Genomic DNA, 19,291 nt, shown 5'->3' on the forward strand with positions numbered 1-19,291 from the left:
AATAGCCTGATGACAAGTTGGTCTCAGACTAGAATGAGAGCCTGTCAACAAGTCTGGTAGATTCCTACCTCTACCATGTGTAAACCTTAGGGATCCTTGAAAGAGTTGCTGAAGGGATAGTGATGAATGCCAATGTTTACCTATGATCTGAGTAATGGAGAAAAGGGTAAAATACAGTTCAATGTCTTATCTGTGCTACATACTGATGGCAAAAATAACAAATCTCTATTAACATATAGAGCCCGTTTAAAGGCTCCTCCTAGCACTTTACTGGGGTACCCTCTTGATTTAAACCAAGAGGTCATCTCCTTAGCTTTGATGATAAAGTCAGTCTTAGATGAACACAGCCGGGGTAAGTGCGAGAACTGGCCTGTGGGTATATTCCTTTTCTGAGCCCTAGGTTGCACCCATGTCTTTTGTTTGCTCCATGTATTTTGTTTGCTCCGTGCATTATGAATGAATTTATGCAGACAGTTCAGTGAAATCCATGCCCTTATGTAATGTCTGAGTAGATAAAGTGGAAATGTTATGCATATTAGTAATGGTGTGTGTAGGGATTTTTAGATACAGGAGGTTATTGACATTTACTATGGAAATTTCATATTGGCTAATTTGAATTTTGTTGCTCTTCCTTTAGGCCTTAATCCGTAACACACACAATTATTGATTAAAAAAAAAAAAGAAGTCAGGACCTCGGGAATTTCTAAATAAGTTTTTGTTTTCCATGTCTGTCATACACTATTTTGAAAAAGATCATTGCCCTGTGTTTATGCCGAATATGCAAGCAGAAAAGAACCCTAACCAGGACAGAAGCCGGGGGATAGAGAGGAGGTGACCGATTGCTTGGTGATGGCTTGATTTGTTATAGTAAACATATGAAATAATCACTAGGGAGGGTGAGTGCTTCGGAAAGGTTTTCTCGTACTCAGATGGTCAATATGCTTGAAAATAAGACAGATAACTGCAGTTTATGGAAGATAACTGGTATAAAATTAAAAAGAATATTGTAAATAAATGTAACAATAATTAAAATATTCATAATTTATTAGGATTTTTAATTATTATTATTATTATTTTTTTTTACATTGGCGTGATTTCAGCTCGCTATTGTCTCTGACAATCAGGACATGTAATACAGCTTATAATATAAATCAGAATTCATACTGAATACTCATTACATTGCTATCATGGAGATAATCTTTTCAGGGAGTCTCTTTCGTAGACTTGCGAGCAGAGAGGAGATCAGATGCAGTAGCTGCTTTGAAACTGCTCTGTATTTGTAGGCGCCTCTAAGCTCTTCTTCCTGTCGTGCATCTCTTGTACAGTAATAGGTGGCCGAGTCACCCGCGTTACAGGCGGTCACTTGCAGGTACACCTCCCCTTTGGAAGGGTCTCTGGAGATGGTTGATCGGCTTTGGAGAGACGGGGAATAGTTTTTCGTTTCATCGTGTCTCACCCGTCCTATCCATTCCAGTCCTTTCCCGGGAGGCTGCCGGATCCAGTGCACGGCCCATATTTTACTGCTGTCAGTCAGGGAGGCTCCGGTGACTTTACAGATCAGGCGAAGGGTCTCCGAGGGTTTTAGGATTTCAGGTCCTGATTCCTCCAATGTAATCTGAGCCAGGACACCTTAAGGTGAAGGGAAAAATGAAGCAAGAAAATTAGGAACATAGTCGCTAAAACACTTAATTACTCTCTTCACAATCTTCAAGCCATACTTACATGAGACAAATGACAAGAGGGAGACAGAAATGGGTAATGAATTCATACTTTTTTCTGCTGAAGGAAACCAAATAACGAGAAATATTGCCTGGAGATGTTTGCTTCCTGCAGACTTTAGACTTCTCAACCAGCTGTTTCCTCCGTATTTAAACAGGAAGAGTTTCACTTTTATTTGCATAGAGAGGAAAAATACAATATTCAAAGCATAGAAAGCAAACTTTTTTTATTTTTTTTTTACAGTTACTGGAATGTCTAGCGTCCCAAATCTGTATTTACCCAATTCAGGCAAGCCATGACATCATCTGTGAATATTTATACCCGTGGAAAATAAAAACACATTTGTGTGACTACATTATCTAGAATTACTAATCCCCCCCCCCCCCACCCCCTTGATTTGATTACCTAATATATAAAAAAACAATTCTGTCCCCTGGGAGCTCTACTCATGTTCCCTCATCTTCACGGTTGCATTGGCAGGGTCCGAATATTCCATTAAGGAAAGATCTTTACACAGTAAATAATGTCAATTATCACCTTGATATGCTATGTTTGATTGACAGCAAAAAGAATTAGCTAGCTAAAGTGGCGTGGAAAGGAAAGAGGGGTTCCTACTTGGAAAGGGCTTGCGTGGACTATGGCGATCATTCATTGCGTCCCTGTGCTGAACAATTAAGCATAGATAATTGAGGCTGTATCACAGCAACACACAGATCCTTATTGGCCATGCTTCTGTAGTTTCTAATAGCAATTGATTTAGAATATTTCCACCCAAAAGATGCTCCCACTAATGTTCCTTTTCCAGCGTTTTTACATTTCGGTTTAGTTCCTGTTTTCCCCCCTCCTATGATCCAGGATCAGTGACGGTGTCCCTTCTGCAAATGGCTCTTCGGGACCCACCGGTTGTTTCTGTCACCTCTGGGTGCCCATGAGGGAGGGAGGGTCGGGAGGTCATTGGCCCCTCTTGAACTTAATTATTAATTATAAATATTTCTTCGATCTTTTTTGTTTTGCGCATCCCTATTTCTTTTTTTTTTTTTTTTTTTTTGCCTCTTCCTTTCGAATAATTTTTTTTTATGGGAACTCATTTACCCTTCGAAATTTTTAAAGTACAGTGGTATCATTACCAAATACAATACAGCTTATGTTTGTTATTGAATGCACCTGCTCTTCTAAAGGAAAACTATCGCACAGCTCAAGCGATGGTAACCGTGTTCCCTCCTGTTTTTAAGACGCTCAGAACCTCATTGAAAAACTGGCAGCGAAATATTATTATTAGACTTTGCATTGGAGTTAGACCCCACTGTGTTTCAGGGTTGTAACCCCAGTGCTTTCTAGCAGATCCCATGGCCTCATAGGCAATGCTGTTTAGTATTATAACGGTGCAGGCCTCCATGGATCTGGGCTCAGATTTATTCTATTTAACTAGGGGGATGGGCGGATGAGTCAGGGAGGAGGTTCAATAAGAAGAATAAAAGAACGATGTAGAAAAACAAAATTTAAAAAATACTTGCAAAAACCAATTAGTCATAACAAATCCAAAGAGAAAATGCCGCCCCCTCCCCCTTTCTCCCCCTGTGGGCGGCCATGATTTGCTGAACTGATTACGCAGGATCTCTGAAACGCTTGGATTTAGTTTGGGTTACAAATAATCTGTCCTGTTAATGACTTCATATCTCTGCCCAAAGAGGGCTCCTGAATTTGCAATCAGAAAGATTTCCAATGAGAAGTTGACATAGAAACATAGAAACATAGAAATGACGGCAGAAGAAGACCAAACGGCCCATCCAGTCTGCCCAGCAAGCTTCACATTTGTAGAGAGCAGTGATGGAGCTGCAACCAAGTGAAATATCAAGCTTGATTAGTTGGGGGGTAGTAGGGGTAGTAACCGCCGCAATAAGCAAGCTACACCCATGTTTATTTGTTTTACCCAGACTGTGTTATTCAGCCCTTATTGGTTGTTTTTCTTCTCCCCTGCCGTTGAAGCAGGGAGCTATGCTGGATATGCGTGAAGTATCAGTTTTTCTTCTCCCCTGCGGTTGAAGCAGGATATGCATTGAAAGTGAAGTATCAGGCTTATTTGGTTTGGGGTAGTAACCGCCGTAACAAGCCAGCTACTCCCCGCTTTGTGAGTGCGAATCCTTTTTTCTTCTCCCCTGCCGTTGAAGCAGAGAGCTATGCTGGATATGCGTGAAGTATCAGTTTTTTCTTCTCCCCTGCCGTTGAAGCAGAGAGCTATGCGTGAAGTATCAGTTTTTCTTCTCCCCTGCTGTTGAAGCAGAGAGCTATGCTGGATATGTATTGAAAGTGAAGTATCAGGCTTATTTGGTTTGGGGTAGTAACCGCCGTAACAAGCCAGCTACTCCCCACTTTGTGAGTGCGAATCCTTTTTTCCACATTTCCTCTTGCTGTTGTAGCTTAGAGTGATGTTGGAGTCACAGTAACCATGTGTATGTTTATTGAATAAGGGTATTATCTCCAGGCAGTAGCCGTCATTCTGGCGAGTCACCCACTCTTCATTGGCAGCCTCTTGATTTTATGGATCCACAGTGTTTATCCCACGCCCCTTTGAAGTCCTTCACAGTTCTGGTCTTCACCACATCCTCCGGAAGGGCATTCCAGGCATCCACCACCCTCTCCGTGAAGAAATACTTCCTGACATTGGTTCTGAATCTTCCTCCCTGGAGCTGACAACAACACAACTTGGCGATAAACCATCCTGGCAAGAAAAGTTGGAGTAGGGGTGAGGTCCCCGTCTCCAGAATCTTTTCCCCTTTGGCAGGACACAAGCGCTGTCTTTCTTTTCGGTTTTTGGTTTTGTCTGAAACGTTGATGTAAAATGCCTCCAAGAATCAGCGATTCAGCCTCTCGTCACATATTTGAATTTCTCATTATCTTTTCTGTGTGTAATCAGTTTAAGCAACGGGCAGCTCAAAGTTTACTAAGCTTTTGAAACTGAATGGCCACCACTTCAGGATGTATTAGCGGGAGAGCTGACTTTTACCACATTTTCAGAATGAATGAACCGCTCTCATCTGAGGGCCCTGCCGGAGATACCACGCGATGATCTCCCTTGAGAAATAAACACCGGACTCGGTTTATCAGTTTCCGCCCGGTGGACTGTGAGTGCTCTCAGACGCTTCATTTACAAAGAAGATTGATATAATTTGTGGGACATCATTGAGACATTTCGGTGCCTACGTTAATTTGTGCTTAAGATAATAACATAACAAAATCCCAGTATTGTTTGTTAGTTATATTTAAAACAAACCAGTGGTTTCTGAATTTGCCGAGGATATGTGCTAAAATGGGATGGGCCGATCTGATTCGATTATCTGTCTCTTTAAAAGGAAGTTCTCTGAGGAGAATGGCGCTCCCCAGGAAGGGAAGTGATATCATCTACTGTCTGCCTATTGGAAAATGTCTCGATTTTCCCGCCAGCCTTGGAATACTCCCTGATTCTTAGGCTTTTAATGAATGATCTAATAATTGGTTCTCAGACTTGGACATCTTCTGTTTCACAACGTGTTGGCGGCGGAGGGAGGAGATGCACTGATTTATATTAGAAGGTAGAGCACCATAATGAAAAGTTTATTTAAAATGAATTTATTTATTTGGGAATCTTATAGCCTGCCTCCTCCTATACAATAGTTCCGTGTGGATAACAATTTAAACGTAGGTAATACTTTCAACACATTTAGAATAATCATAAAACACGCTTTTTAAATAAATAAACTTATGGAAATAATTTAGAGCTATCAATGGAGAATGCATTAAATAATATAAGGAAAATATATCAGGGTTTCAATCAACTCCGAAAAATAATTAGAATGCAAAGCAATCCAATGGAAACTTCACAGGTATTTGAAGGAGATTTAATCTCTGTAGCTCCCTTACTTAGAGATATAGATTTCCACAAAATCAACTTAGTATGATCATTTGTCAAGTGTGAAATATGCACATTTCACTGTCAATCAATCGGGATATTCCAGTTAGAATCTTCTCATAATTTATTATTGTAATTGAACGAAATAAATAAAAGTTTGGCTTTGCTGTGATTCTAGTTTTCTACTTTAGCATTCCCATTTCAGGAGGAAAGGAACTGTCTCTGGCCCAGTAAGGTTAGACTGGCACTTGCACCTGCCCACCTAAATCAACAACTTGGTGCCCAATGCTTTGTACTACTATCTCTTACCCACCCCTGCCTTACTACTGCCCCTTGATATCTAACCCAAGCAGGCCTAGCACTTCTTCTGGCCGGCTATTCCAGATAATTACCCGCTTCCAGGAAACAAGGATCTTCCCTCCCTCCAAAGTCATTTCATGACTCCTCCCCCACCTTTGTCTCTGAGATTATTTTCCTATTGCAAATGCAGCTTTGTACTTTATTGAAGCCTGCTAGGTATTTGAATGTTTCAGTCAAAGCTCAGTTTACATTCCTCAGGCCTCTCAGGGAAGAATTTACATTGCAGAACATAGGATATGCCATACTGGGTCAGACCAAGGGTCCATCAAGCCCAGTATCCTGTTTCCAACAGTGGCCAATCCAAGTGAAAGTACTTAAGCATTGGATAAATCACAAGCTGCTATTGCTTATTAATCACCCTAATAGCAGTTTATGAATGTTTCCTCTAGGAACTTATCCAAGCCTTTTTAAAACCCAGTTACACTAACTGCTGTAACCACATCATCTGGCAATGAATTCCAGAGCTTAACTATGCCTGAGTGAAAAAGAATTTTCTTCCATTTGTTTTAAATGATCTAATTGCTAACTTCATGGAGTGCCCCCTGGTCCTTCTTGTTGTGGTTGTGACATGGTTGTGGACGCTTGGTTGTTGTGTCGATGACTCCTCCCATGGGGAAACACAGCAATAGGCTGACTCTACAATAAGCAACACAAGGATAATGGAAGCTTTATTATACAGCAATAGAGCAATGCCAAGGAGTGAGCAGCTCTCCTCAGCCACTGAGTACTCTCTGATGACAGTGTTCAGTCCAGGCACTGGTGTCAAGTGCAGAGTAGGTCTCACCCAATGCTGGAAAGTGAAGGGTCGGGTAGTGGTCCGCGGAGTGGGGTAGGCTGAGAACCCAGTCACAGGAGATGTAGTCAGTGGCGACAGATCCGGTAGTAGTCTGCGGAGCGGAGTACACCGAGAATCTAGTCTGTGGTGATACAAGACAGAGAGACTGAAGAATGAGGTCCTCACAAGCTGGTAATGCTGCCGAGGAAATAGCTTCTGCAAAAGTGAAGGTTGAGAGGCAGCCTGGGATGCCGGTGCCGTGGTCCTTGAGGAGCAGGTAACCCAGGAACAAGTCAGGAGTGGCAAGGCCCCGAGGAGCGGGTGTCTTGAGAGTCTTTGCTGAGAGAGAAAACCCCGGAAGATTGTCAGGAGCGGCAGGGCCCCTGAGGAACGGGTACCCAGAGCGTCCTAGAATCAGCGTAACCCTGGAGGGTTGTAGGTGAAGGTACTCTGAGCGAGCGTCTCAGAAGCGGTAGAAATTAGCTGGACCGGAATCCTTGCTAACTCAAAGCAGTGTTGGAGAACAGAGGCTAAGTACCCCGGAGAAAATCAATTTAATTTTTAGCATTTAATTCTAGGACATTCAGATATACATCAAATGTTTGCTTTCAGATAAACATGGAAAAGAGATTTACTTATTGGAAAAGAATGGAAAATAACCTTTCAGAAAAGCCTCCTATAGCATGAAAAATACATGCATCAGCTATAATTATAAAAGCGAGTGAGCTCCATCCGGTGAATTATGCAAGCCCTGGCCCCTGAAAAGGTTATTGCTTGGTTTGCCAATTATCCGCACGCTGAATGAATACATTTAAGACAAGTATTTAGTTCCTTAACAATTTATAGACCACTTAGCAACATTGCTGTAGGCGGTTTCCAAAAGTCATTCATAATTAAAAATAATCTAAACTATATCTTACTAAAACAAACACATAAAAATAACTCATAATAAATGTTGAGTACATAAATACTTAGAAACAATATACAAGACATACAACCAGTCATGACGTAAGGCTCTTATATGCAATAAGTCATCGGCTGCCAGTACTATAATAACGCTCCAAGAATATCCTTCAAACGTCATCAGCCTGCTGAAATAAATGCGCGTTTACATCTTTCAAAATCTGAAAAGCGAAGCTTCATCCTTCATTACTCCGCCTAAGCTCATTTGGCATTTGAATGTTGCTGCTGCCCCCAGGCTGTAAGAGGAAGAAGTGGCGGGCATAGGTTTTTGTGTGAATCTCCATAGCTCTCCCCTGACCGTGTCTCTCGCACAGTAATACACGCCGGAGTCCTCAGGTTTCAGGTTGCTCATTTGTAAATAGAAATTGGAATTGTCCTTGGAAGCCGTGAATCGTCCTTTGACTGCGTCCGAATAGCTGTTACTAGAGGAGGTATAGTAACGAACTATCCATTCCAGCCCTCTTCCGGGAGCCTGTCTGATCCAATGCATGTAATAGCTACTGAGGTCAAAGCCGCTAACTGCACAGGTTAACTTCAGCGACTCTCCGGGCTTCCTTACATCCCCACCGGACTCCGTCAGAACAACCTGGGACCGGACACCTGGAACAGAATTGCAAGTACCATTGAGTATGGGACATAGGAAATATAATGTTAGCAGATCATTTCTAATAAATCTAAACTTGTACATACACGATAAGACATTCAGAAGAACGAGGATCGGCAAGAATAATAACATTATGTTGAGGAAAGGTTTCCTGGATCAGAGCTGAGTGTAGGCAAGTCGGTTAGACAACGAATCTCAGTAGATGGGGAAGCAAAAGGGGCTTTAAAATGATCAGCTTTGCATATTTCCGATAACATTACAAGAATTAGAATAATGGTAAATAGTGAGATGGATCTGGTTTAATTTGCTGAATCGTCTTTGTGGTTTATGTAAATGTTTGTGTGAGAAGGAGGGGCAGAGGGCAAGATTAAGGGGGGAGGGGGGAGAGATACAGAAAAATAAGAATTAATGAATACATCACACAGGAGTGAACAAAAATCAAGGAGAGTCTAAAAAAAATACCTTTATTCTTTTTTCAATTAATTAATTTTAGGATATATATAATTATTTCACATGCATATTTACATTTTCAATTTCTCTTTCTTTCTTCATACATTTAGATAGGGAGCTTCTGGTTTCCTGTAATTCCTGCAGTGTGGAACTACTGCTGAATTTTCTTTTTCCCCAGAATTGCAAAAAATAAGAGTTTGAACTTTCACACCACATGATGCTACTCTCTGTTCCATTGCCTCAGCACTCTCAAATCCTACATGCAATCCTCCATACTGCTACCACCCAATTTTTCTCCAACAGGACCTCACCATCTCCCATCTGAATTTTCCCTCCTCTTAGCTATTCTACATTATCACACAGTTTTAACTCATGGCATTAAACTGTGCAATATACCTGCTTGGGTTAGATATCAAGGGGCAGTAGTAAGGCAGGGATGGGTAAGAGGTAGTAGAGCAAAGCATTGGGCACCAAGTTGTTGACTTAGGTGGGGACGTGCAAGTGCCAGTCTAACGTTTCTGGGCCAGAGACATTTCCTTTCCTCCTGGATAGATTTACCACATGCCGCCTTGAAATGGAAGTGCTAAAGTTGAAAACTAGAACCACAGCAAACCCAAAACTATATTCATTTTGTTCAATTACAATAATAAATTATGAGAAAATTCTAACTGGAATATCCCGAGTACTGAAATCTGCATATTTCATACTTGACAAACGATCATACTAAGTTGATTTTGTGCAAATCTGTATCTCTAAGTAAGGGAGCTACAGAGATTAAATCTCCTTCAAATACCTGTGAAGTTTCCATTAGATTGCTTTGCATTCTAATTATTTTTCGGCGTTGATTGAAACCCTGATATATTTTCCTTATATTATTTAATTCATTCTCCATTGATAGTTCTAAATTATTTCCATAGGTTTATTTATTTAAAAAGCGAGTATTATTTTTATTTATTTATTTAAAATCTTTTATATACCGGTATTAGTGAGGACATCACACCGGTTCACAATTAAACAGCAGAATTGAAATTACATGATAACAAGGGAGCGTAACTAGGAGGGGGGATAAATTGAGAACAGCATGGAAGGAATAGTTAAAACAACAAGAGGTAACTTAGTAGAGACTTAAGTGGAGGCTTAATGTGCAGTGTCTTGGGGAGGCAGACCAGGAGGGCGTAAGTGAATATTTTAAATGTATTGAAGGTATTATGTACGTTTAAATTGTTATCTACACCGAATTATTGTATAGGAGGAGGCAGGCTATAAGATTCCCAGATCCGTCAGACCCAAATAACTACCGCCCCATATCCAATCTACCCCTACTAGCCAAATTGACAGAAAAAGCTGTTTTATCCCAACTAAACGAACATCTTGATTCATACAACATACTTCACCCGAATCAACACGGATTTAGAAAAAATCACAGCACGGAAACACTTCTCGCCAACCTATCTAATGAAATTCTAAGAAGTGCCGACATCAAGATTAACCACCTCCTAATACTCCTAGACCTCTCCGCGGCATTCGATACTGTAGATCACAAAATCCTTCTATCTAGCCTTTCAAACATCGGCCTCTCCGGCTTCACCCTCAAATGGTTCACCTCCTTCCTAAATAACAGATCCTTCAAGGTCACTATGAATAACATCTCATCAAAACCCCTCCCTCTAGACACCGGTGTACCACAAGGTTCTGCCCTTTCGGCCACCCTCTTTAACATCTATCTAATTCCTCTCTGCCACCTCATCTCCAGTCTTGGAATAACTTTCTTTCTGTACGCCGACGACATTCAGTTCATCATACCTGTCACCAACTCAATAGAAGACGCTCTTCGCACAGCTGCCAAACACCTAACCACAATTAGAAACATGCTCAACAAGTTAAAATTATGCCTAAACATGAATAAAACTGAATGTATCCTCATTGGAAGAAACGTCTCAGACCAAACCATTGCCCACAACTCTCTTCTAATCAACAACATATCCATACCTCTAAAAAGCTCAACAAAGGACCTCGGCGTATGGATCGATAAAGATCTCAACCTAAAAACACACATAGCAGCCAAAACCAAGGAAGGTTTCTATAAACTTCATGTACTAAAACACCTAAAGCCGCTCCTCCACCATCAGGAATTCCGAACAGTTCTACAATCCCTGATCTTCAGCAGCTTAGACTACTGCAACTCAATGTTATTAGGTCTCCCCAAATCCACCTTAAAACCGCTGCAGTTACTGCAGAATGCCGCTGCAAGAGTACTGACCGGAAATAAAAAATCGGATCACATCACCCCAATACTAAAAAGCCTACACTGGCTACCAATCATTCAAAGAATTGAATACAAAACCCTGACGATCATCCATGACGCTTTACACAATTCAGTTAACTCCGCAGTCAGTAAAATGTTCCACCCCCACAAACCTCAACGGAACACCAGAACTTCTGAAAAACGTCTACTCGAAATACCCACATATCCCATGGCTAAGCTTACTAACACCAGAAATAGAGCTCTCTCCATAGCGGGGCCTAAACTCTGGAACGCCCTACCATGCTACCTCACCACTATCATCGAAAATAAATCATTCAAAAAAGAACTGAAAACCTGGATCTTCAGCCAGACTTTCAATGATGATTTAAGCAATCCACAATTGTGATGCCTCAAGCTTCCCATCCTTCTCCCCTCTTCTCTTCTCCGCTTACCTACCCCTTCCTCCTTCCATTACCTACCCCATCCCCCCCTCATTTCCTACTTTTCCCATTCAGACTTTCTTGTATTCAGAGCACGAGTTTGTACATACCTTCCTCGTTTTTCGTTTCTATTTTCTTTTTCGTTATTTGAATTAAATTATTTTTTAGTTATTCCTGTTACTTCCTTCTCCATATGCTAGTTGCATATACTTTTGTTTCTCAAATTGTTCTATGTATCATTGTTTCGTTCCAATGTAAACCGGGGTGAAGGCATGTGCTAAACCTCGGTATATAAAAGCTTCAAACAAATAAATAAATAATAAATAAATAAGTAAATTCATATTAAATAAACTTTTCATTAATGTGCTCTACCTTCTAATATAAATCAGTGCATCTCCTCCCTCTGCCGCCAACACATTGTCAAACAGAAGATGTGCAAGTCTGAGAACCAATTATTAGATGATTCATTAAAAGCCTAAGAATCAGGGAGTATTCCAAGGCTGGCGGGAAAATCGAGACATTTTCCAATAGACAGACAGACAGTAGATAGTATCACTTTCCTTCCTGGGGAGCACCATTCTCCTCAGAGAACTTCCTTTTAAAGAGACAGATAATCGAATCAGATCGGCCCATCCCATTTTAGCACGTATCCTCGGCAAATTCAGAAACCACTCGTTTGTTTTTAAATATAACACCACAAAAAGAACACTGGGCAGTAGATCACACCTCCAGGATTAAATTACAAAGAAGGATTATTCACATCTTTTGGGAAATATATTACATAATACTTAGTAAACTGGGAAGCTCATGATGTGCACACCATGTGATGCTGGAATTCTACTGGTTTAAATTCATTATGAAAATATTACTGTAAGGTGCTCAAGTCAAGACACCATAGAATTGTCATAATCATATTAGTAATAATAATTAATTTTACATATTTGTTATACCTTCTACAACTAAAATGGTCATTCCAAAATGGATTAGAACTTACAAGTAAACTTACATTACAAATAATAATAATAAAGCTTACTATTGTATGTCATGTTTTATGTTGCAGTCTTTCTACTCAAGTTGTATGTGTATGGAGGAGGAAGGAAAAGTGCAGAGGGTGTGCGTGTATGTGTATGAGGAAGAGAAATGTGGAGGTTGTGTGTGTGTGTATTGAAGGGGCAGGCAGAGTCTGGAGGTTGTTTGTATATACGGAGAGGGAGGGTGGGAAGTCTGCAAGTGGTATGGAGGAGGAAGGAAACGTGCAGAGGGTGTGTGTGTATGGAGGAGAGGAAGGAAACGTGCAGAGGGTGTGTGTGTGTATGGAGGGGAGGAAGGAAACGTGCAGAGGGTGTGTGTGTGTATGGAGGGGAGGAAGGAAACGTGCAGAGGGTGTGTGTGTGTGTATGGAGGGGAGGAAGGAAACGTGCAGAGGGTGTGTGTGTGTATGGAGGGGAGGAAGGAAACGTGCAGAGGGTGTGTGTGTGTGTGTATGGAGGGGAGGAAGGAAACGTGCAGAGGGGGTGTGTGTGTATGGAGGGCAGGAAGGAAACGTGCAGAGGGTGTGTGAGTTTGTGTGTGTATGGAGGGGAGGAAGGAAACGTGCAGAGGGTGTGTGTGTATGGAGGGCAGGAAGGAAACCTGCAGAGGGTGTGTGTGTGTATGGAGGGCAGGAAGGAAACGTGCAGAGGGTGTGTGTGTGTATGGAGGGCAGGAAGGAAACGTGCAGAGGGTGTGTGTGTGTGGAGGGCAGGAAGGAAACGTGCAGAGGGTGTGTGTGTGTGTGTATGGAGAGGAGGAAGGAAACGTGCAGAGGGTGTGTGTGTGTGTATGGAGAGGAGGAAGGAAACGTGCAGAGGGTGTGTGTGTGTGTATGGAGAGGAGGAAGGAAACGTGCAGAGGGTGTGTGTGTGTGTATGGAGAGGAGGAAGGAAACGTGCAGAGGGTGTGTGTGTGTGTGTGTGTGTATGGAGAGGAGGAAGGAAACGTGCAGAGGGTGTGTGTGAGTGTATGGAGGGGAGGAAGGAAACGTGCAGAGGGTGTGTGTGTATGGAGGGGAGGAAGGAAACGTGCAGAGGGTGTGTGTGTATATGAAGGGGAGGAAGGAAACGTGCAGAGGGTGTGTGTGTATATGAAGGGGAGGAAGGAAACGTGCAGAGGGTGTGTGAGTTTGTGTGTGTATGGAGGGGAGGAAGGAAACGTGCAGAGGGTGTGTGTGTGTATGAAGGGGAGGAAGGAAACGTGCAGAGGGTATGTGTGAGTGTGTGTGTGTGTGTATGGAGGGGAGGAGGGCTTTCCTATGTGCAATCTTTTAGAGCTGGTTGCTTTGGTAAAGGCGGTTCACTTTCTGCCTCGAACAGGGCTTTTTTTTTTTTGCCTTGACAATGCTGAGGAGCTCCAGCACTAAAACGTCTCTATTCTTTCATTACCTAGCTGCTACTTTTAGGTGTCAATACAGCGAGAAGGTTTTACATTTTGATTTGGATTTAACTGTGTGCAGCTCAACAAGAGAACACAAAAGCAAGAACCCTAAGTGAATAATAAATCCTGAGGTAACTTTAACAAAATCAATAATTTACTTGAAGATCATTTTAAGTGTTGAAGACTTCTTTACCCAAGTTCTCCATAGCCATTGGGAATGGACTTCAGAAATGAGAAATATTAATGAGGAAAAGTGAAGAGAATGTAGATTTAATACTAATTTAGTAATAGTGGTGGCCAAGTTGAAAAAGTATCTTATATTTTAAAGAAATAAGTAATATCTGCTTGCTAGATGTAAATATTTCATGAGGTTGTGTCTGCAGTTTACGGGCTGTATTAGTTCCCAGTCTCTTGCGCCCCCTAGCGGAAGAAGCAGAGTGTGTACTGAAAGTTTTGTGTCCGGACGCTCGGTTAGGGTTTCCCCACTGTGTCTCTCGCACAGTAATAAACGGCGGTATCTTCTATCTTCATACCTTTTATTTCCAAATACACCATATTGTTGGGATTGTCTGTTGTGATAATACATCTGTTCTTAGCCGTCTAGGCATACCAAGTGTTTCCATTTGCTGGGTCAATGCGCCCTACCCATTCCAGCCCCTTTCCCACTGCCTGGCGAACCCAATGCATGTAGACGCTGGTGAGCGTGAACCCAGAGGTTTTACAGGACAACGTGACAGAGTCTCCGGGTTTTTTCACTTCTGAATTCGACTGGACGAGCTGAACATCGGACCTGACACCTGGAAATAAAGACAATTTATTATTTTAAACACACATCGTTTATTAACGGCGATTTTTTTTTAAAGGTGAAGCCAAATGTCCCTTTGCAACCTCTTACCTGTCCATATTGCCATCAAGAAGATGGAATATATAAAAAACATTCTAATTGTTGTTCCCCGTTACAGGTATTATATATATCTCACGAAACGATATGAGTCACTGCAGTGATGTCCTAATTCAAAAGCAGCTTCGGCTTATATATCAGGGAATCCGAGAAATTTGCATGCGCTGCTTGTTAAAAGGCTCCACAAGCCATTCAGTGAAACCCACGTGTCGGTATATTTAAACTTAGCGGTTGTAGGGCTGTAGTTTTGCTTCTAGCAGGATTTCAATCATTACTTTATATTATAAAACCTTCATTTGTATACATGTAAAAAACAGGATATGACACCCCATTCCAAATTAATGCAGAAGAAACATTCTGTTTACAATTACTATGCAATTTCTTTAAACGAAGTCGACCGAAGTAAGATGGATTTACTTGTAATCGGTAAGATTTGCTGGCCAATAAATTGACATTTATTTAAAAGATTTATAACTAGCACTCTCCAAACTTCCAGGAGGGTGCAATCCCAGTACAAGAATTATTTTGCAGAGTGAAAACGTTTAATTTCCTTCTCTGTGTTAAAAAGAGTGCGTGCTGAACACTAGCCTTGGGGGGTTAAGATCATGGCAGCTAAAGTCAAGTACCCACTTTTATTTTGATTAATGGAGTCCATTCGCTCCCAGTTATGCAATTAGTGGAGCCTGGAATTCTAGATCTATAGATAATTTCAGTAGTTAAAAGCATACAGTTTGACATTGGAAATATGCTAATAATTACATTAACAACAGGTATTGTGATAGGGACAGTAGAAGGAAGCCCAGATAAAATGATCTCGCTCCTTATATTTTTTATTGAAAGCTGTTTTTGTTCTGTTTTTAGTGCCTTTTTCTCTCTTTTTTTGGCACACAAAAATTCTTCTGAAAAATACGGCACACTAGCAACCCATGTGGCAGGCTCATTGAATTCTCTGCTTATTCTAGAGCTGGTATTGCATTTGAACCTTAAAGTGTGTTCTCTATTCTGTCATCAAAATCACTAATAAAAATATTGGCTAGTCTTGATATTTCCTTTTTGATTGACAATGGCTGGGATTTCTGGGGAGCACTGTTCACAGCTCCTGGAGTGGGGATGTGGGGTTGGTGGTGGTCAGATTCATTCATCGTCCATAGCCTTACTCACCTGGGAACTTTGGTTGGAGACTCCTGTCTCCAACCAAAGTGGAGACAGCCACCAAGAAAGGTGACTAAACATGAGTGAAGTGCCTTTGGTAGCTCTAAATGAAAACGTACAGTGTCCTAGTACTAACTAGGATAGCCTGCATGGGGGAGTGTTTACAATACTAAACACCATTGCTATGAGGCCATCGGATCTGCTAGACAGCATTGGGGCACTTAGCTGTAGTTACAACCCTGAAAGACACTGGGGTCAACTTGTTAGGTTGAGTTGGGGACACGGGGAAAACCCTGCCACTTATTTTTATTTCACAATCTAGCAGTGTTCCATAAACCCGTTCCTCTCCAAACCTCAGGAAGACCATCACACATATCTTTGCCTTTTCCAGGCAGGGAAGAAGTGAATTTTAATTCCATTATGTCCTAAACTGCAGACAATGAACCATCCAATCACACCTTCAACATCATTTTCAAAGGGATTTAGCCAGTTTAGTAACTAATAACAAATATTTGGAAAATAGAAAACTTAGATAAGGTTCTCTGCCCTCTGTCCGTTTGTTCATTCCATCCCCTTTCAGAAAAAAAAAAATCTTGTTTTTAGACAGTTTGAGCTCCTGAGTAAAAAGTGTGCTGTTGAACAGTAGGGAAAGGAATCCCAACTGCATTAGTTCTTCACAAGCCTTTGATTCTGGAATTCAGTTTTGTTTTCTTTTTTTTTTTTTTTTAAAGTGCCCTCTTTTTGTGACTTATAAACTAATGGGCTGATATTGAGGGAACATCAGCAATTGTACAAGAAAGAAATGATATTCATGTTCAAGAAATTAGAAAACAGCACATCTCGGACATCATTTTCTTTCACTGTGCAATTGGAAAAACATGATACAATTCTGGCAGTCAGACTGAGAATGTGAGCAACTAGTAACACGCCTAATCGTCTCTGTGCTCATTTGTCCACAAACTCTAAAGGACCAGGATCGATAATCTAATAATGATGCTTAATATCTGTCTTCCAATCACTTACGGAATCATTATATTGAAGACTGCTTCAGAAAGGACATCCCTTGACCTTGGATTTCTTCTCGCCCATTCATGTGCTGCTGGCCATGATTTCACCTGCAAAATGTTATTATTTTCTGACTGTGGGACCTGTGATTTTTCATATTTATCTACAATACTTTGACCCATATTCTCTTCTTTCCCCCGTTTTGTATTTCCTTGCACAGTAAAATGTGAGAAGTTCCCCATATTTCAAATCTCTGGAATACAATAGAAAGTTTGATTGCGGGCCCTACAAATTTGGAGCACAATGTCAGAAGAGTTGAGGCTACTATCAGATCATAAATCATTTGTAAAAAAGTCTTTAAAACATGAGTTAATAATTAAATATGGCTTGAAAAAAAAGAACGGGGGTGTCTGTTCCTTTTACAGTATATTATGGATGCGGGCATTGTGTATAATACCATAATATAAGGTGTGCCTGCTAGGCATCATGATTAGCTAAGATCTGTGTTAAGTTGAGGTTTCTTGTTTGTGTATGTTTTTATTGATTGATTTTTTTTATTATTTGTGTGTCATTTGTAAACCGAACCTGCGGTCTAGAAATTATTTAAATAAATAAATAAATAAAATGTGACTTCTTAGAGATGAGAGGTATCACACACTTCCATTATGATGCATATATATCTTAACCATTCCAAACCTGTCTCAAGAAACGGTTTGGGTCAGGTCCGTGTTTGGGTCAGGTCCGTGGAGAAATTGGAGACTACAGACCATAGTGAGTCCCTAAGGATTTCAAAGCTTTAGTGAGCCTTAAAATGACGTATATTATGCTATCACAACGATATCGGCTCTCAAACTGCATGCATTCCAAGTACCTCAGTTTGTAAACAATACTTCAAATAATTGGTACACTTGGTATTCTTTAGGTCCTGCTTCAGGGGAAACCACTTGGCATTATTCAGTGACACCACGCAGTCCATACAAAGAGTTTAGTAGCTATTATTGAATCTTCACAATTTTATATCCTCGATCCCCGCTGGAATCGCGATTGGATTCCAGCGGGGATCGAGGATATAAAATTGTGAAGATTCAATAATAGCTACTAAACTCTTTGTATGGACTGCGTGGTGTCACTGAATAATGCCAAGTGGTTTCCCCTGAAGCAGGACCTAAAGAGGGCGGGTCCGAAACGCGATCGTGTTGGGATGTGCAGATAAGTACTGTTTATGAATGCACGAATTTTTGAAAAGTGACTGACCATCAAAACATGGGACTGAGTTGGTAGGAAAGTTGTGTGAGATAAAAATGAAAAATGAATAATGAAAAAAAGAGTTTTAAAAAAATGTGTGCAAAAAATACTTGAAAAAATATAAAGTAAAACGGACCAATTACCATGAGAGGGAGTCTGGAAAATACTCTGACTCTGTGAGGAAAGGTCCTACAAATACATGGTAGCGATATTATAAATGTCTTAAAGAATACCAAGTGTACCAATTATTTGAAGTATATTATGCTATTGCATAGTAAAATTAAATGTAATACAATGAAGGATTATTTGTAGGGTTTCCAACTGGTTCCAGATTTTCAGGACAGGCTAATCCATTCCTGGTTTTATCCCACTGCCTGCAAGGCAGCCCATGTAGTCAATGGGGTAAAACCAGGACTGGATAAGCCTGTCCTGGAAATCTGGAGCCAGTTGGTAAACCTAATTATTTGAGATATAATGTTAAACATGGAAGATAAGGGCATTGTTTTAATAATATAACAATTTGGTTGACAATATTGGAATCATGGTGACTCGTGGTCAGTTATATGGACCCCAGAGCAATAAGGGTCATTGTCCCCTAACCACCCTTCTAAGACTAGGATATAGTGGCCCCGTGGGCCCCCTCCTGCTGTGGGCCTACTGGCACTGTCTTATTATTTGAATGGTCAGTCTGCCCCTGATGGCAGGGGCCCATGTACAATAGGAAGTCCCTATTATAAAAGAAAAAAAAACATTGTTAGAAATATGTAAATATCGGAGCTATTTAGTGAGAGGCTAACTGTATTCAGTAGATTTAAATGATTTTACTGTTCTAGATCCCTGTCTCTGAGAGTAAGGGCTATGATTCTTGGTTGCCCCGAGCTGGGTACATCTAGGTGTGCAGTGCTTTATACTGGCTCCTTGCTTTGCATCTTTCATGAAGTAAAAATAATTATTTTTATTTAACCATACCTTTCTATTCAGCTTAAATTAAGAAAAAAATAGAAACCTTAAGCATTGCAATTACATCTTTTGGTTTCACTACAACTTGTTTAAGCTGTGGCTTTATTTAAATTTAAATCGGTGCTGTATGTACTGGAAGAGACGTTTAGTAAATCACAGATATGTCTTCTTTGG

At 40.8% G+C, this 19,291-nt stretch overlaps 1 gene segment (V, D, J or C); it reads right to left on the reverse strand.

Moving 5' to 3' along the window:
• Nucleotides 1-1,103: 1,103 nt before the first annotated feature.
• LOC115078818 lies at nt 1,104-1,845 on the reverse strand. The segment is given in 2 exon segments: nt 1,104-1,629; nt 1,723-1,845. Coding segments are annotated over 2 exon segments (501 nt in total).
• Nucleotides 1,846-19,291: the final 17,446 nt, after the last annotated feature.

The sequence above is a fragment of the Rhinatrema bivittatum genome, chromosome 16 (assembly GCF_901001135.1).
Source record: "Rhinatrema bivittatum chromosome 16, aRhiBiv1.1, whole genome shotgun sequence".
Lineage (NCBI taxonomy): Eukaryota > Metazoa > Chordata > Amphibia > Gymnophiona > Rhinatrematidae > Rhinatrema > Rhinatrema bivittatum.